This window comes from Takifugu flavidus, chromosome 1 (assembly GCF_003711565.1).
Source record: "Takifugu flavidus isolate HTHZ2018 chromosome 1, ASM371156v2, whole genome shotgun sequence".
NCBI classification, from domain to species: Eukaryota; Metazoa; Chordata; class Actinopteri; order Tetraodontiformes; family Tetraodontidae; genus Takifugu; species Takifugu flavidus.
This window is the reverse complement of record NC_079520.1, coordinates 19,668,443-19,688,064: the sequence shown is the minus strand read 5'-3', so window position 1 is coordinate 19,688,064 and position 19,622 is coordinate 19,668,443. Positions and strand designations below refer to the sequence as shown.

At 41.3% G+C, this 19,622-nt stretch overlaps 2 protein-coding genes across 3 annotated transcripts; one reads left to right on the top strand and one right to left on the bottom strand.

Moving 5' to 3' along the window:
* The first annotated feature begins 580 nt into the window (after positions 1-580).
* On the top strand, positions 581-4,544 carry LOC130532592 (transcription factor Sox-8-like). Its single transcript, XM_057045319.1, has 3 exons — positions 581-1,097; positions 1,821-2,062; positions 2,148-4,544. Exons 1-3 carry the CDS (start codon positions 709-711, stop codon positions 2,900-2,902), a joined length of 1,386 nt encoding a protein of 461 aa, XP_056901299.1. The 5' UTR covers positions 581-708; the 3' UTR covers positions 2,903-4,544.
* Positions 4,480-18,902, bottom strand: LOC130532601 (arf-GAP with dual PH domain-containing protein 1-like). 2 transcript variants are annotated; one of them, XM_057045330.1, is made up of 11 exons: positions 18,578-18,902; positions 12,499-12,626; positions 10,564-10,655; positions 9,703-9,785; positions 7,300-7,412; positions 7,074-7,220; positions 6,122-6,205; positions 5,929-5,991; positions 5,670-5,741; positions 5,283-5,511; positions 4,480-5,203 (listed from the first exon to the last, which is right to left on the bottom strand). In XM_057045330.1, the coding sequence occupies exons 1-11, from the start codon at positions 18,672-18,674 to the stop codon at positions 5,175-5,177; spliced, it is 1,137 nt and encodes a 378-aa protein (XP_056901310.1). In that variant the 5' UTR covers positions 18,675-18,902; the 3' UTR covers positions 4,480-5,174. The 2 variants fall into 2 exon arrangements, with proteins under 2 accessions (XP_056901310.1, XP_056901317.1); XM_057045337.1 differs by lacking the exons at positions 12,499-12,626; positions 18,578-18,902 and adding an exon at positions 10,999-12,462.
* Between the last annotated feature and the right edge of the window lie 720 nt (positions 18,903-19,622).

Below are 19,622 nucleotides of genomic sequence, written 5' to 3'. Positions count from 1 at the left end.
CATATAAAACTAGAAGCAGTTAATAAAAGTTTTGACACAACTATGATTTAAGTTTAGATGTAAGTTTATACTAATTATTTTATATTCTATTATTATTACTTATTTTTTCCTCCAATTCCAAAACAAATTTTCAATTTTTCTTTTACATGGACATCAGGTATAGTTTAATATGCCTATAACTATGAAAAAGTAACAGCCATTCAATTTAACACAATACTACTACGTCTCATAATGATAGTAAGAAAACGAATATTCTAGTATTATCATCAGTATAATTGTTATTTTGATTGATTAAACTGTCTTGCTACTTTGGACCGTGAATGAAATGATCACTTTATTCGTTGTTAGACATTTATATATAGGCCTATTCTAATAAAAACTGCATGTTATATGTTTATACAAACGGTTGTATAAAATCAATTAGAATGGGCATGTGCGTAGCTTTTCAGTGTTGATATTAAATTATAAATTACTTCTTCATATCAAATGCTTAGCAAACGCCAATAGCAAATAGGAGGCGGAGAAATGCGTGTCCTGAAGAGAGTTCCAGTGTTGTCAGACTGCTCAAACTGTGCCTGGCTGCGCAGGGGCGCCCTGGACAGGGATGGCAAATTTAGACTACGTAAAAACGAGATTACCAGAATTCCTCTTTTTGGAAAGACATTTTTTCAAGGAAATCCTATTCAGATTTGTGTTTTGCCTTCTAAAATGAAAGAAGAGTGTCACTCCCTGACATACAGTCCACCGAGTCCTGGAACTAAAGCCTCCATGTCCCAAAGTGCATCTGATTCCGAGTTTCCCAATGATAAAGACAAGTCGGACTCCGCTGGAGTTATTACGCAGAGGTCTCCGAGCAGCGCAGAAGATCGCTTCCCAGTCTGCATCCGCGACGCGGTGTCGCAAGTCCTGAAGGGTTATGACTGGTCGCTGGTCGCCGTGTCCGCTCCCGGGGAAAGAGGGCTGAAGAACAAACCTCATGTGAAGCGACCGATGAACGCATTCATGGTGTGGGCACAGGCTGCGCGCAAGAAGTTGGCAGACCAATATCCTCATCTGCACAATGCCGAGCTCAGCAAGACTTTAGGGAAACTGTGGCGGTGGGTACCAATGCAACTAACCCAAATGCATGTTGGCTCCTATACAAAACATCCTTGGACAAGAACAATTAAAGGTTATCCAGTGTAGAAACCGAATTTCAGAGGCCAAATTCGTCACATTTGAATTCAAATTGAAAGATTTAGTAAAACAAATGAATACAGGATTGCCTCCCAAATTGAAATGTAAATCCTAGACTTTACACATCGACTTTGAAATTGAAAATTGTTTCCCTTGCAACCTTCAACAAAGTTGGGGAACGAGAATACTTAAAAACACTTCAAATTTGGGATAATCATCCCAAATCCGACATCTTTGGTGTAAGAAAACGCAAATGCCGCAGTTAAATTGTTCCATGGGTATAAATATTACAATCAAACGTGTTTAATTGGATTATAGAAACTTAAATTTATTGGATGAGCAAGCTCTTAAGTCTGAATTCTAAAATGTGAAAAGTTAATGTGTACAAATAATCTTCTTCATCTTTAAACCTTGGTACAACAGTGTCTTCCTGAAAATATTAATTGTTCCAGATTATAAATAAATTGGTGTAGATTGGATTCAGAAACGCGGTGACGTCATTAACACTTTTGACAAAGAAAACACTATCTGCTGGTCAGCCCGGGTATTAAAAGTAGCTGGAAATCCAAGGGGCTTCAGATGACTTGGCTCTTAGTGGACATTTTCTACATCTATCACTGGCTCATTCCTCTCTTTTTTGTCAGACTTCTCACTGAAACAGAGAAGCGCCCCTTCATTGAAGAGGCTGATAGACTGAGGATGCAGCACAAGAAAACCTATCCGGATTATAAATACCAGCCTCGGAGGCGTAAGGTGACCAAAGTGGGTGAAGGGGACTGCAGACCCGGATCAACACAGCAGCAGGATGGTTTGTGTAAAACAGAAACGACAATGAAGCTGCCATCTGCTGGAGAAGTACACAGCTATTACCATCAGGACAGGGCCGGTAGAACCACAACCCACGGTTTCTTTTAGAGGCAGCTCATTGTTATTTTTGCTTATCAGTTGATTTCTGTATTTCTGGTTTCCAGGTCAATCTAATGGACCTCCAACACCTCCTAGTACACCAAAAACTGATGTTCACATGGGAACCAAACGTGAGGTTCACCGACCTTCGGACGGTGGCTCTATTCCTCCAACCAGCCGTCAGAACATTGACTTCAGTAATGTAGACATCTCAGACCTCAGTACTGACGTCATCGGGACCATCGACGGATTTGACGTGCATGAGTTTGACCAGTACCTCACACCAAACAGCCATGGATCCACAGCTCTCCCTCCATCAGATACCGGCCACGGATATCTCAACCCTCCTGGAGCATTCATCTTACCCAATATCCACTCTCACTCCATTCCCACTTGCACACGAAAAAGTCCTACTTTGACTGGAATGCCTTCTTGTGACAAGCCAACTCTTTCCAAGGACACCACCACCCGAAAACCTCAGGTTAAAACTGAGCAGATGAGCCCAGATCACCACAGTGGCTCATGCACATCGCCTCCTCTACCCCTTCAACCTCAGTGCACCCCAGGTTCATCCGTTTGTCCCTCTTCCGCTTCTTCCCCATCCTCCACCCGCCCACCTGACTATTCTGATCTACAGAGTTCTAGTTTTTTCAGCGCCATCTCTGGTTACGTTCCTCCTCTGTATCAGCACCCGTACTTCCACCCTTCCTGTGTGTCCTATGCTACACCGCTCATCAACAGCCTGGCCTTGGCCCCACCTTCGCACAGCCCTCCATCTGGTTGGGAGCAACCAATTTACACGACACTCACTAAACCCTGAACGTCAAAAACCAAAAAACTAATTCTTTTTACAAAAACTGGATATTGGATCAGAACGTAACCTGTTTCATTTTTTGGGGAGGGGACAAGTTTGGGGAGAGTTTGACCTGTACAGTATAGTGTTCTAAAAGAGTGTAAATGTGTCCAACACACTTGTTACCCTTATCTCAGGTTTGCACCCCTTTATTTAAAACAAATTAATTATTGGAATTTGTGACAACATCAGAGTCAAATAACGTCTGATTTAAACAATGTTGTGTTCCACTGAAACCTACCCATCCCTCCATCCACCCACACAACCACCTATCCATCCATCCATCCATCCATCCATCCATCCATCCATCCATCCATCCATCCATCCATCCATCCATCCATCCATCATCCATCCATCCATCCATCCATCCATCCATCCATCCAACATCCACAGCCCATGTCTATTTATAAATGTGCCTTAACAATTTTAATTATTTACGATAAATGAACTCATTTTGATTACCCAAAATCAGATTATCAACGAAGAGGGTTTACTACAGTCAACAAGACACCGAAGAGACTGTGATCAAAAATGAGGGCTATTTCTTCCATTTGATTCGCTGCTCATTCTATTGACCTGTAACTGTCTGATGTCCCATTTCAAGTTTAACTCCAATCCAACAGCTGCTCCTGAAGTGTTCTGTCAGATGATTATCTGATTCCAGTGATTATCTATTCCCTGCTGCTGCACAACAGCTGGATATCAGTGCGTATGATGCAGGAGATATCGTGTTGAGGATATTTTAGATGCTGAAATGTGATTTCTCCATTACCATGCTCACAACACACACCAGTACCTTATTGAGCACATTAGCTTCACCGTTGACTAAAGCTCACACCCATTTCCTGTGTGCATATGAGCTGCCAGCCACAGCTCAGTGGCCCACAGTCTGGGCTGGTTAACATCACAGCCTTGTTGCCAAGGGCAACAAGACAAACAGAAGCAATAATGATTTGCCTGTATTTCTTTTTGAGGCGTTGAATCCAGCGCGTCTATGTGGATGTTTGTGTAAGAGTGATAAGGTCATCTGGTTCCTGACCAGTTCAGACTGTACAACTCCCAGTGAGCTCTGTCTCCCTTTGGCCAAAGAGCGCCATCTACCGGTACTTTAATGATAATGCAACAACATTGAACAGCGTTTAGACAATGATTCTTTAATTTATAATGATGGAATTTAAAGCAAAAACTGATTTTTGAAAAAGAAAATCGTGATACTTTTAGAAAACTCTAATCACTTGTGTTCTTTCAATTCTGAAATCTTAATTACATATTTCCTAAATTGTGGCTGCTGGATAAATTAATCTAACTACACATTCAATATCACCGAAATTTGAGCAGTTAAAATTTGCTTGCATAATTATGAAAGAGAGGGTATAAAGTTTGTTATTAAAGCAGGTTTCTTTTTTTTTAGAACACTTGTTAAACCATCCTAGGGAATCACAATAACAGTATACATTTGAGATTGACCAAAATGATAACAATTGTGTGTAATTCGCAAGAAGACGGATATCCAGTGGGAAAAAAAATACTCCCAAAACATTCAATTTTCATTTCAAGTTTGTCTGTATTGTCTTTTGAAACAAACGATATGATTAAAAGGTCAAAGCCAGTGTCTTTGTAACAAGCTGCTTTCAAACCAGTACAATGACACAGAATACAGAAACAGTCGGACTGTGAACCCCACGAGAACTCAGTCTGGACCTCAGTTCGAGCCCTGCTGCTATGCTAACGGTCACTGTGTGTTTTTATGCATATCTATTGTTAACAGCACTTTGAAGGCTTGACAGGTATTCAGTTGATGAAGTCTGAACCTCAAGTTATCCTCCATGTAAACGGTATGATTCCACAAACACACTCACACACGCACATAAGCCACTGTCATTGAAACTGTACATTCAATAAATTAACGATGCATTGTCTTTAACAACCAGTGAAATGGCTCTAAATTACATAATTACATTAGATTACAGGGAGAATGAAACAATCACAAGACTAAGGGAAGAGCCCACATGGATGATAATGCATGACAGAAAGGGTAGTAGGCGCATAGTGATGACATCATCTACCTTTAAGCCTCTGATCAGCGATAATTCAAGCCACAACTGGACTTAAGTCCAAGTGAAAGTTCAAGTTTTGCACATACAGATAGACCTGAGTCTGTCTACTTATGCTGAATCCATCCCAAGATCCTTCATCAGGCACCTCCCACCACAGTCTGCTGAGCTGTGGCTTCCTGGCCTCAGGGTTTGTGTTTGAAATGTGCTTCCACTGCAAAAACAAATACAGTAGGTAGACCGTGCACTTTCAGATACATTTTAGTAGATCTAAAACAACTTTTTCCCCCCACCTGCATATTCCTGTGGCCTCATTGGCCGATTGATGACCCTCTGAAAGGCAGCTATCCAATCGCGTTGCTCAGCTTCAGTCTCGCAGGCAAACAGAAACTTCCTGTCTGGCGTGACGATGGTGATGCCGTGATTCCAGTGGTAACCCTGGGTGGATGGAGGCAAACCTGACAGCACGGTGTAGCTGTTCTCCTTACTGCCGATGAAGACCTCACCAAGAGCGTACGCATCCTGGGATAGAGGGAAGAATGAGAGGTGGCTAATGAGAAGGTCATCAGTAGTGACAGTATTGATCCCAAAAGTCTACAGAATACCCTAATGACATGTGACGCTATGCTCTAGCATTTTTAACATGTTAGTTGGCCACAAGCACATTGGGCTCTTCTCACCAGAGGATCTTTAAAGTACATGAGCCTCCTGTCATCCATGGTAAACCATCTCTTCTTGAAGCCTTCTGTGTGCTGCAGAATAAAAGTGGATCTTTATTCTCAGAGGTATAACGAATATCAAATATGTGCATGAATGTCAAAAGATGGTGGCTACTTTACTAAATTAAAATTCAGTACTATGAGGGGTATTTTTTTCTGTTTAGATCCAAGAAACAACTTAATTACAGAAGATTCCCCTAATCAAAATCATGATGCAAACCTTTGGACCTGTTTTCTCCATAAAGCCTTCCTTCATGAAGTTTCGAGTTAATTTAGGCACCAGCTGCAGGAGAAAAAAAACAGCTGTCAGAAATGAGTGCATGCTTGTAAGGTTATTAATGATACACTAAATAAAGACTGGGGTGTTGCAAAAGGCCATCACAATTTCCCTTCCAGCCTCTGTCTTTCCTAACCTCCTCGTCACTCGCCCCGGGGAAGGCCACCTGTAGGTAGTGGAACCTGGCTGCCCTGATAGCGTTGAACCAGTCGACCATTTCCTGTAAACAAAGACCCACCATGACAACATGTTTCCCAGGGAAGAACACAGGTGTCTTTCACAGTTTCTGTCCCAGATGTTGTCTTCTCTGACGACGGTGAGATGAATTTGAATGCATGTGTGCTGATGTTGAAGCACTTGATAACAGGTCAAAAGCCACACTGGAACTAAACGAACCCAATGAACTCCTCTGACAATGACAAGATTCATCCAGCAGAGGGCGCGCCGACTGAGGCCGTGCTGTACTTGTGTCTTCTCCCTGAAACATACTTTTATTTTGGAAACCTATGAATTATCATTAATTTTGATGTAGGGGATCTGTATATAAAATACCATCATTAAAACCTAAATGTGGACCATTGTGAGTTCAGGAAAAGTATTAGTATTTTCCAGTTAATTCCTATTTCCCATGTATCAATGATGTATTGCATCATGTTTATCACTGTCTCATGTTTCACTGAATTTCTTTTAACTGCTAACTGCATTTAAAATGATATTTAACTAGGCTGAAGGATTTTCACTAAGCAGGGACCTTATCATTTTTGGGGCTTGATATTTCATGAGATTACCACCCTTCATTTCCACCAAATGTAATTGGGGCACGCCGTAGCAACCCTGTGAGAAAGGTGAGTGGTGTATCTATGGATTGTGCCGCAGCGCGGTTTCAGCAGCTTGGCACTCTGTTCTGTTCTGTCTGTTTTTGACAGAAGCTGCATCAAGCTGTAGATCATGCCAGACAGGAGCTTTCCTCAGACACGAGTGGGAGCCCAAGTTACATGCATGAGTGAGCAAAACTACAGCCTGCGCAGCCACCTGGTGGCGGTTTTGGGGTTATAGCGTCATGAGGAATTCTCCTCTGTGTCTGGTACCTTTGCATCACTGTGGTAGACAAAGATGTTTCTTGTGCTGTTGTCTTTCAGGTAGGTGATCTGCAGGCCGCAGGGGTTGCCGATCTTAGCCGGCTGGAAGGTGGCATTGAGGGTCTCAATTTTCATCACCGCTTTTGGGTCTCGGGCCTTCACGGAGGGTGGGAGGAAATTTTGTTGTCAAAGTGTCTTTAAACGTCTTTAATCTCAATGATATAATGTAACTTACGTCCTGTTTGTTGAAGTATTTCAGGGCTCCCTCCCTCTCTGATAGGATGAACTTTCGGCTTAAAAACTGACCATTGTCTCGTCCTCGTTTCCATAGAAACCCCTCTCTGTATCCTGAATGGAAGAGAGACAAAGAGAGAAATGAGCATGCCTGTGTCTATGTGTGTGTGTGGGTGTAGGTGTGGGTGTGTGTGGTTGGTTGGAGGCTGCCTTCAAAGATTCATCAGATCAGGCAAGAAATTAAACTAAGGTGGCATTTACTAAGGCAACATGGAGACGCCATTAACCGGCTCATGAAAGGTGATCCTTCAGTTGAGCAGAAATCAAAGATCAATTGAAATTTTGTTAGAGGATGGGGGGAAACAGAACGAGATCTTACAGCTTTCATACAGAGTAAATGTGCCTCAGGGGACTCGACACAGATATTTAATTCTACCAAAGAACATGCTTTTCTCTGTTAATTAACATAGGATCCATTTATAGCTTGTGTCTTCCTTCTCTTCTTCAATTCTTTGTTGGTTAAAAAAATAAGAAATGCTTTCTCATCTTTGTTTTCATAGTTCAGCTGTGACCCTGAAGAAGGAGCCGTTCACATTTTGGATGTTTTTCTGTCGATGGTGTTTTTGTGGAATAGAATACTCCCGTGTAAACAAGAACAGGAAAAGCGAGCTCCATTCTAAATCAATAATTTATTATTCAAATAACAATCCAGACAGTTGTCTTCTTCTTCAGTTTAATTAATTTCAAATAATTTTTCAACTCACAGAAGTAGTTTAAACATTGTTCCTTATTATCTATCCTTTTTGATTAAAATTTAGTTTTTTCAAACCAAGGCTACTTACAGGGTTGTTGCTGTGCTCTTGACTAAATATCGTATCGAGGAAGCTGAGATGTAAAGGTTTATGGAATCAGCTCCCAATGACCTAGCAATAAGATCTCATTCATAACAATGATGCAGATACATTTAACTCCCACCATCGGCCGCCTGAGAGGAATCAATGAAATGGAGCTTTAAAAGCCGTACTCTGAATTACAGATTGTAGATGACACCATTACGTTTTCCTCTTAGCCATCTTGCGCTGCATCAATTTCCTCTCCCCTGTCATCTGCTCCCTCACCTCCACATTTGTGTGTCAAAGCATTCCTGACACCAAACATTCCCCAATACCACCATTACCTCATCAATCAATAGTCCCTCTCATCCGCACTCTCGCCTCCTTCCTTGGCGCTCCTCTCTTTTCTCCCACCCTCTTGCGCACTGGATCAATATATATGCATGGCCACCGCGGGGGCCAAGTCCCTGTAAGCCTCTGCCACACCCGCCAGACAGAACTATTGTGTCATCTGTTTGCATTTGTGCTCCCTTCACCGGTGCAATGGCATCCATGCGCCATACCGGTGTTACCTACCTGTGAACCCTTCACAAAAGCGGTGCAAAGAATGAGTTTATTTAATAGTAATTTACAGGTAAACTATTAAAATATTGATGCTCTAGATTTCATCATCCATTCTACAGTTTGTTGAGTTTAGCGTCGCCACCATGTTGTTGGTGGTGTGGACTCTTTATGTGGAGAGCACAATGTATGTATGTGATGTAGATAAGTTTACTCATCTACTATTTACAGGCTTGGGGGACACAAACCTCCCCATTGGCTTGTAATGACCTCATCTGTGGAGCTGCATGAGAGTTGGCCGCCCACTCGCAAGACTGTGCAGATACCTTTATGCCTCCTCACTGACTTTGAACAGATTAATCCCAATCCTTACCTTTAATAAACACATACCTAGCTTCAGCCACCCACTCAGTCATACCTGGCCCTGAGCAAATCCTTCATAGAGGAGGGGACATATGAAGTCTGGACCATATTTAAAGTGTAGATGCTCCAATGTGGCTTCTGAACTGCACATGTTCACTTGGCCACTTAGGATAAAAACAATATTTGAGATAAGGATGTTTCAGGCTAATTGAATTCTGGCATCTGCAGTGAAATTTCTGCCCAAAGAGATTTCAAGATTTTGATGATTGAAGCTTAATATCACCATCAGACAAACAACCCACCCCGACTTTAGTGATGATAAGAGTGCACTCTAAACACAGGAGATAATAATCAGCAATTTGTTCAGAGTTTAATGGAGTGCAACTCCATGGAAGTGTACTCAAAATTGGAGCATCTAACACCACACATTTTGTTCCATTTGCAGTGTTTCAATTATATATTGCTCCTCACAGCTACATCTTACATCAGGCATGTTTTTAGACTTTGTCGAAAAGGGGATTTTTTTGGACAAGGAAGAAGCTATCTGCGTTGTGTGTCCAATTTGGGTGCAGGAATGTTTCAGTCAGATCAAATGAAAATGTATGGATGAGGTGCAACAATGCAGGCATGCATCAGTCTTTACGTGCCTGCAGAGTATGGTTCCTGTTTCTCAATGAACTCAAACTCATTCCTCTCGTACTTGGCCCTGATCCACTGTTCTCTCAGCAGCCTGCAGGTGAAGAGTACAGAACACTTTTAGTTTTCACCTTTGTACCAATAAAAATAAAATAATAGATATGAAAAAAGGTTCCCCAAGTTAGTTAATATATAACATCAGAGTATCCTGTTGTACTATGACCTCCTGAGGAGATAGAGAAGTTAATGAAAAGGCTGTGAAGTTTACAGGCTTTTTTTATGTACCCATATTAAATTATATTAAATACACTTTCCTGCAAATTTGACAAGCAGAAAAGGACAGATGAGCGCAAAAGTCATAAATATCAACCATAAAATTGATATGAGGTTCCTCCACAATAACAAAATTTGATAAATTTGTATTTATCATCATTCAACAATGTGCTGAACAAACCCCACTCAGGTGGGTATATCATTAATTAAAGTTCACAGTGTTCTGTCAAAGTTATTTATCAACCTACATGGCCTTCTCATGGGCTTTCCGCAGAAATTAAAGATTTTAATGACATCTTAGAAGTTCCCAATACCGACGTAAAACAGAGGGCTTTATTGGACTTGTCAACAGGGATCTTTTAAAATGTTCACTTTCTCTGTTGCTTTACTTTAACACATCATCATAGGATGAAAAAAAGTCCTCTATTGCAGGGGTGTCCAAACCAAATCCAAATTTATGCATAATTCTCGCATCAGTCGTTGGTTCTAAAACATAATTATGCATGTGCTCCATAAAACCTGTGTCTTTTGAAGCGGTAGATTTGTGAGGATGCTGCATCTGGAGAGCATGTTCTCAAAGTCAAACAAGAGTGGCTTACTTGCAGTCGGTGTGTGTTGGCCTGTAGTAGAATGCTGGAACTTTCTGTTCGTACTTGGCCCTGGCTGCACTGTTTCCCACGGCGGCCACGAGCTGAGAGAAACACAGAAGAATGAAAAAGACAGTACTTCAGTAAGCGCAGCAATAAACTAGCAGGAAAAGGGCTAAAAACACATGTTGGACGGCGCTGAAGCAACTATTCAGGATGTAGATATTAATTTAAAGATTTCTACTCTCAGCAAAGGCCATAAAAATACAAAACTGTCAAGTAGTACTGTATTTAACAAAAAAAACACTGACAGTAGATATGACTGACAGATGATTGGGACAAGCAATTCTCAACTAAAAAAAAAGGTTCCTAAACCGATTAACCAGGAAATGATGCCACGCCTAGAGAAAAGTGAAAAGAAATCTTCAACAAGAAAGAAAAAATAACCTTCGGCTGAACCTGGAGAATCTCCCATCTGATGGGACTGAGATTAAAAATGGAGCTATTTGCAACATGCCAGCTTTTTGCCTTCATTTGCTCCATTCAATGTCTTCTCAGAGGATAATCCCCGAGTCCAAATCCAGCCGCCTGCTTCCAGTAACTCGCCTTCCTTGTCCTCCAAAAGATGCTCTACTGGGAAACTTTAATGTGAAGGTCAAACAGCAGCAGGAAATTCAATCACAGCCATGACTACTGATGAGGAGTCATGGAGATGAAGACATGAGACACCAGCTGCTAAAATCCAGATTACATGACAATCCAGCAGTGCCATTTTGGAACACGGCATTATTATGTCCACTGTTCATGAACTAAACTGTTTAGCATTCACATAGACAGCATGGAGAGAGCCTGCCATTCTATAAACATGATAAGCATACCACATTATTTCCATGGCAACTGTATTTCAGAAATCTGATATGCTCCTCTCTGCTTTGGTATCATACCAATGAGATTTCATTTAATAACTGCACATGCACTGACATGTAGGAAGAACTCTAAACCTCATTTGTTTTTCATCCATCTGCCAGATACAGATAGAAGCAAATTGAGTTAAATTACCGAGGACTCCCTGTTGGACAACTACCCAGAATGCAGTGGGCCAGTGGCTTTCATGCCACTCACTGTGGATGAAACAACATGTCCATTGATAAATACAAAAACTGTGCTAAAATTCTCTTTCTTTTCTTCATTTAGTTCTTGTTCAAAGAAAGAAATAAAATTATCTTGAGCAAAATAGATACACATGATGATAAATAAAATAAGACTAGATTGTGGGGATATAGATATACTTTGATGCACCTATTAATATCAGGTCTGAAACAAATCAGGAACTTGAGACTTTGATTAATAAAATAATTAAGGCTTTGGTTAGTGGCTTGATTTAATCCTTTTCTATTGATGTGTATAATATGCAACAAACTGTTTCTAGTTGAACATTTTTGCTGTTGCACAGTGTGCTTAAGTGGAAGAATAGATCGAAGAGAAGAGAGTGAAAAAGAGTCAGAGGGAAACGAACATAGTTCAAACAAACTGGAAAAGTTTTTGGGCTCTTGAAGATGAAAGCTCAAGACACACATGCACACTGATAGCATGCATTATTTATGTTGAGGCATGATGAAGGCTAAAACAGCTATGAGAAAATGTTGCCAGGTGAGCTCCAATTTCACAGTGAAATTAAGTTCTGGAACTTTGGAGCATCCATATTTATGCCTTGTGTCATGTCCAGTACCTGCTTCCCCCAGAAGACCTGTACTAATTGAATTCACCGACTCATAATCAAATAAATATTCACTATCAGCAGCATGATTCTGTATCGATTAAGACCCAAAATGATGCTGCACTGAGGGGAACAGCTATTTGGAGATGCAGGGAGGAACTCAAATCCTTGCAGTGCTACAACTTTGCTGGAATGACTAATATCAGTTATGTGCACTATGTGCGACCCACCTCCACCTGACTGGCATCCCACGTGTCCTGGACAGACTTGACCTGGCTGATGTGGGGGATGCTCCGGTGAAGAAGCGAGCAGGCCTGGCAGATAAACACGCCCAGCGTGAGTGATGCCCAGTCTGGCTCTGCATCAAGGGGATAAGAGAGACAAATGGCAAAATTGTGTCATAAAATTGTCTCAACCGAGACAACGCCAGTTTAGAGATGTCACAGCAGCAATGTAAATGCAGAGTGTAATAGGGAGCGGGCCATTAAAATGTGATTTTAGAGAACTCCTATTTAGCCTACAGACAGGAAAGAGGTGGGTTTTCCCTAATCACATCAGGCTAAGTTACAGTACATCACCAAAACCCTAAATACACACACCCGCACATAAATCCTGCACCATATGTAGCCACAACCATGCTCATAACCTTTGAACAAACCATCTCCTTTGTCACCAAACGTTTACGTGACCTGGTGAACAAAAGAGATAAACTAACACTCTTACACAGAAGTATGGAAGAGTAGAAAGGTTTTCTGTTGTTTGTTTTCAGGCTATGCTGAGACATCCGTGGGTGTTCAGCAAAGGTACATTTGAGTCAGAGTATCATCCAAAAGAGGTTTTGATACTTTCCAAATAAGGTTGTACCAGTCTCAAAAAAACTGCTGCTGTAGCAGTGACAGAACAATGGAAGTCAACAAACTGGGTTTATCCCACATCAGGGAGAATCTACTGTTATAGCACCTTGGCACCGTGCTGAAATATTGCCGTTGAAAGTCTTTGGTGATGACACTGCATCCTTGTTAAGAACAACGTAATGCCAGAACAACCCGTCAAAAACTCCTAATAGCTGACCCACTGGGGACTGGATCATGGGTGTTACTTAAAATCAATGTGGAAAAAACTGAGATGTCAGGCTGATTCAGCATCTGTGAATTCAATTATATGAAGTGTGTATGACCTGTAAGCCCTCCGTATAACATCTAGGCATGCTCCTGATCATTTCTAGGAGAATCTCCTCCCAGACCTGGTCAGTGAAAAGGTCCACGCTGACCGCACTCTACTCATTGTCTCCCCCCGACACACAACCAATAATGGTAGTGTCTTTTGAAGAGGACACAGGCCCCTGGAATATCTAAAATCAGATGTATAAGAGGTGAAGTGGGGAGTACTTTATGTATGGGGAGTGGCTCCAGCACAGCTAATTCTGTCTGTTTGGAGAGAAAGGTGATGGTTCATGTAGCCATTTGCTCCTGCTCTCTCCATCTTACCCCTGAGCACTGACGGCTGGATAGCTTTAACAGCACTGGCGAAATGCAAAGATATGACCCTCACCATGCTTCCAGCATTATCCAAGTGATTATCCATGCATCGGGTAGACAACAGTCTTCCACTCCAAAGCCAGAAGTGAACCGTGATGACAAATAAAACTGTTGTTTCAGTTCCTGGACACCTGAGTGGCATTCCTCCTGAGACAGTATTAGTACCGCTTGACTTTCTGCTCAAAGGGGATTTAGTTTTTGATGATCGACATTAGATTTTCTCACAAATAACATATATAATAATATATAGTGATATTTCCTTACAAATAACATTCACCAGATGTTAAATTTAAAGATACCGGTAAATCACTTCAGATATCCCCCATTTTAATGTGCATGGGGCAGATTATCTGAGTATGACTTCAATAATATGGATGAACAGGAAATATTATATTTGGCTGTTTGTTTTACATGGTAGCAATATACTACTACTATTACTACTACTACTACTACTACTAATCATCATCACTACCATTGAAGCAGTGCTTTTTAAACTGATCTACATACTTTCTGAGCAAGTAACAACATTGCTGCTTACTCAGTTTAGTGCTGAATTATATTGGTCTGAACCCTAGCGGTGTAATAGCTGACAAAAAAGGTAAATTAAACTCTGAGATAGACACTAAGTTCAGACCAGCTGCGTCAGACATTAACAATGCTGGAAAATGTGTTTCTGCGTTACATATTTACACAGGCTGGCATGCATGTCTGTAGTGTATTCAGTAAGTGTAGCGTGTCCTTGTTGCACAATAATCAAATGTGACTCCTGCCACTGGGGCTACCATTTTTTCCCCCTAATGCGCGATGTCCTCAGTATGGTCTACTGCAAGATGAAGACACACACAGAGAAAGAGGGAGAGACAAAGCAAGAGCTATGCAGACATCTCCAAGGAACTGTGAGCAAGCATTGGAGGGAAAAAGGCATTACTCTTACAATGCTCCATGAGGCTAGAACAAGACTGTGAAGGGGAACAGCAAGAGAGGAAATCTGAGAGTGACAGAGATGAGGAGGAAAGAAGGGACACAGAGGAAGGAAGGAAGAATGGGGGCTCTTCAAGGTGCAGAGATGTGTCTTACCCCACCACATAAAGGCAAGATTTGAATAAAAGTCACCTCATCTTTTCATATTCTGGATTTGGTCATACACATATGCGCAGGCACGCACAGCCTGCATTGGCACATAAAAAGACATCCAGCCTTTCAGTGGTGAGGTCACCGCTGTCTGAGTCAGGCTTTACAAAGAAGACATTGCTCATGGAGATTAGTGTGCGCTGAATTGATTAGCGCGCGCACACATACACACACGTAACCGGGCTTCCCAGTCTAAAGGTTGCGCATGCGGGCAGATGTTCTCCACAGTGAGCGTCAGTTGTAGAACAGGGGGTGGAGAACACCTGCTGCACTGTGGCTGTCTTATGTGTATGAGATGCGATGAGACAGCAGCTTTTTCTCCCCCAGAAAAGCGAGGCTTTCGTGAACGCTGAATAAAGAGGCACATTTGTTAGAGGCGGCTGCGCAAGAAACAAATGTAGACACATTTACAGCTTCTGCAGTGGTTTCTATAAACATTAAGGTCAGTCAATGCCTGAACCGTGTACCCTTTTGCTGGGACAGCAGCTGAAATGTGTCCTTTAGGGTTGACCCTGTGATAAGTATATTCCACCAGTGTCATGCAGGCTCAGAGGAAAGAGCATACACGAATGGTGCCCTGCAAACATTAGTCTGCTTTCATCATTCACGCTTTATGGGGCGTAAATCTAATCTCTAATTTAAACAAAGAAGTGGCAGGAAATGTTAGCATCTAATAGCTTACCTAATGGGGAGCTCATGGGGGTTTGCTATGTGCACACCAGTATGTTAATTGTGTTTCCTTTTTAAAGTACAAATTAAGCAAAATAACTGTAAAGGTAGGACCCTACACATAATTCATGAAAGTAGGCTGATGTGCTAAACAGGAAACTTTGTCCCCTGGTCTAGTCATAGTTCCTACTGTTTGACAAATAATTTACCCACACCTGTGAAGGCTGTCGAGGCTTCTCTCTGAAGGGAAATAACTCATTTGTGCATCCTCAGCGAAGGGCAGGGCCTGTGCCCTGCTGAGCCAGAGAAACCCTGTTGACCACAAGTTCCCCCCAGAAACAAGACAGAGCAGGAGGATGGAGGAGGTATAGATAAGGGGGGAGAGTATGAATAAGCACTTAAATGATGCAAAAAGCCTCAGCACTTTGTGTGTTTGCAGACCAATTACAGGAGGTGAGCACGCTTCAGGATGTTCTGTCTGCACTGGGAGGATGAGACACAGACAGCGCGGGACAAGGCTGCATTTTTGCAGGCTCAAATGAAGTTTACGGCATTTGTTACTGTGCAACAAATGAATATTTATTGACAAAAGGTTTTAGGGTTGACATATACTCGTGTTAATTTAAAGTGCTATGATAATATCCCCCATTCCTCCATTTTAAAGAATTACAAAGCAATTTCAAAGACTGCGACTCCAAGGACACAGAGTTGACAAATAAAACACTTTGGGAGTGGCCAGCCTTTCAAATTTCTCAACTGTCACAATTTTACATTACAAAATAAAAAAGCTAAAACAGAAGAGTCAAAAGTAGAAATGCTGCCTGTGTGGAACATCAAGTTTTCCCAAAAAAACAAACTGCGTCACACTTAAGTAAAAACTGGCATTAACAATTGATGTCTTGACTATTAAGAAATGTAAATAATCACACTGGGAGGATGCTTAAGAAAGAAAAATAATTAAAAAAACAGCCTACCGAGAGTGTGTCATTGACGCCATCGCCCTATATATATGGGAGACAGCTGATCCTTGTCTCAAGAAAAGTAGACTCTTGTCAATCACAAGTCATCAAATAAGGAAGATGTAAATGGATATACTCTTCCCAGGATTAATGGCATGTCACACAAAAGAAAATCTATGGTGTGACATTTGACGGCCATTGCACCTACATCCACCATAAGACTGCATTTCAAATAAGACAGTAAATGCAGAACATGAAACTTAACAACACAAAGTTTTGATGCTTGATGGTCCATTTTGGATGCCCTATTCCTAAATATATGCCTAATCTAAACACTACCTAGCCTACATATAGTATGTAGACATTACTGGTGCCTTCATTTTACATTTGTCAATAATTAATTGATGAGCTGACAGGTGGATTCTGATCAGTCTTGAGCATTCACAAGTCATAAAATCTTTCTAATGATTGCAAAAGTGAAAGTCACCATAAAAATATGATCAAGAACCGACTTTTGTGAAGGCATCAAATTATTTTTGAGCTCATGTAAACAGCATAACAGAAAAACAGATGATCAGATTTCCCTGCTTTGTGCAATTTACATAGGTGTAATGGAGTGCACGTAAACGAGTCCGGTCCAATTATTCCAATTACCTGATTTGTCCCAGTAATGACAGCTTTTGTAAACAGGTTAAATGTTTAATGGCCAAATACACTGAAAGTATAGCCTCAATGTTTAGGAGAGGCTTGGTAACTTAAGTGCATCATACGTATATCTGGTTTTCTGTCTCTGCAATCAGATGCCAATGTGTATGTGCAATACTAGAAGCAGAAAATACAAAACGGACAGAAGGACCAGTTTCAAAATAAGTTAAAGATGGTCGTACTGCTGGATGTTTTAAATAATGGTTAAAATGATGATAATCCAGTGATGAATGAGGATAAACTGGCACCGAAGAGAAATGGACTCACTTTAAAGCGCAACAAAAACTCTGTGAGCACCAGAACCCACCACCCCCCTCCCATTTTCTGACAAGATACCGCTCTTCAATCAAAATTAAAACCCTATTCAGGAGTGTTTAAATTTGTGAGAGCAGCTTCTAAAGCAGCCCGTCCTAGGGGAGCCGTAGCCAGAACCAAGGAACAGGCAGTGTGGGCAGGCCCAGCGCCAGAACACTGGGCGCCGGGCCCGTAACCTGGAGTCCCTGCGGCCAAGCCTTTCAATAAGAGGAAAAAAGAGGGAGGAGGGAGAGAATGAAGAGAGGATGGAGGATGGAGAGATGAACTGTTTCCATATAAAAATCAGTCCACCTTGCTAACATATCATTGGAAAAAGGAACAAAGCATAAACCGTATATAAACTGTAAATTCAGAACAGAAAATTTGTCAGTGTTGAAACCAAAAGATCTCTGCAGCTATGTACCAATTTTAGAGACACCCCCCCCCCCCCCCCCCCCAAAAAAAAAAAAGCTGTCAGTGAAAAAAATAAATAGCTGGTTTGCTTTCAGTTTCATTCATACATTCTGTTCTTTATGTCAAATTTCTACTGGAGGGGGTGTTGAATGATGGTTGGTTTGAAATGAAAGACATCCACTTTCAACATGTAAGATGGAATAATAGTGTACTACAAAACAAAAGATTCTAGAAGACAGTTTGATTCAATTATAGCAATATGTGAAACAAAGAATTCAGACAGAGCAAGTGGCATAGAGGCTGCCAACACTATAAAACATAGCAACACACACTCACAGAGAGAGAGAGAGAGAGAGAGATTGAGAGAGAGAGAGAGAGTAACAACAGAAACAGGCAGAGCATATAGGTGGAATGCCTTCAGTGACAGTGTTTTATGACTCACACTAAGTCCAGAGTCTTCTAGGCCTTCCTCGTCCTGCACAAAAGGCTGCGTTCAAGTGAATTATGGCTGGACCCTGACTGCATTCACTCGCAGCTGTATTTCAGAGCAACTGTTCTCTAGTTTCTCCACTTTGGCTGATTGTCTTTTTTTTTTTTACCTGGGTTGCCGCAGTCGGCGCAGGTCTCGTTGCCCGGTCGCGTCAGCACGTCTTGCAGAAGCCGGTTCTTCCCGTCCGCCTCCACCAACAGCGCCATGGTGGGTTTATCCGTCCAGCTTCACCGTGGTACGTGGGGAGAGGCTTCAGCAACATCCGCTGCCGACAGACAGATGGATCACCTGTCTGCCTCCTCCGGTCTGATGGAAGAAGAGAAGCGATCCGATGATGGGAATCTCCCTCTCTCTCTCCCTCCCTCTCTCGTTCTCTCTCTCTCCCTGTCTCTGGTCTTCTTCCTTGGCTTGGATAGTACCGACTACCTCCTTCACTTCCCATCCCTTTACATAAAAAATAAAAATAAAATAAATAAATAAATCCCTCTTTCAACATTTTCTTGTGAAAGCGAGACATCCAGCGGTGGGATCTTATCCAGGAAGCAAACCAACTGGGGAAAAAAGGAAACCAAATATTTAATAAAAACAATAAAAACGTTTTTTAAAAGCGACATTTTTTATTATGTTAATTTAAATGTCACAGCAACGCGTCCAAAACGCAGTGTCAATACAAGTGACTGCGCAGTTTGAGCCTATATAAACTGAACATTAGCGTAATTGTTGTTTATTCACCTTTGTAATTTTGACGCGCACAACTAAGATTTATTTTTATATAATAGTCCAGGAATTTACATTTCCTTTAAATACAAAGTGGGAACTGAAATAATGGAAATATTTCTCTTTTACCCATCTCATATAAAACCAGAAGGAACTTTTGCCACACATTAGTTTATTGAATTATCAAACAACAATCAAGTGAAATACAGTATATAGAATAGCTAACTCAGAAGAAAACCCATAAAGAGAAGGCTAAATCCCTAAAATATCTTGGACATTTCCATTATTTGACTTACATGTGAGGTGACCTTAATAACATAATCGGAATTATAAGAATGAAATAGGAGATGTGTCGGAATTCAACTCCTTTCAAAAGAAAACTACAATTCAGGAAATTTCTGATTAACATAGTGCGAATAAAATCAGCATTACTTCAA

Coding starts and splice junctions, on each gene's coding strand:
- LOC130532592 (XM_057045319.1), top strand. CDS start 709: ATGAAAGAAGAGTGTCACTCCCTGACATACAGTCCACCGAGTCCTGGA. Junction 1,098..1,820: donor ACTTTAGGGAAACTGTGGCG/GTGGGTACCAAT, acceptor CTTTTTTGTCAG/ACTTCTCACTGAAACAGAGA. Junction 2,063..2,147: donor TTACCATCAGGACAGGGCCG/GTAGAACCACAA, acceptor TCTGGTTTCCAG/GTCAATCTAATGGACCTCCA.
- LOC130532601 (XM_057045330.1), bottom strand. CDS start 18,674: ATGGCGCTGTTGGTGGAGGCGGACGGGAAGAACCGGCTTCTGCAAGAC. Junction 9,786..10,563: donor CCAACACACACCGACTGCAA/GTAAGCCACTCT, acceptor CTTCACCTGCAG/GCTGCTGAGAGAACAGTGGA. Junction 5,742..5,928: donor TGGAGAAAACAGGTCCAAAG/GTTTGCATCATG, acceptor TTTATTCTGCAG/CACACAGAAGGCTTCAAGAA.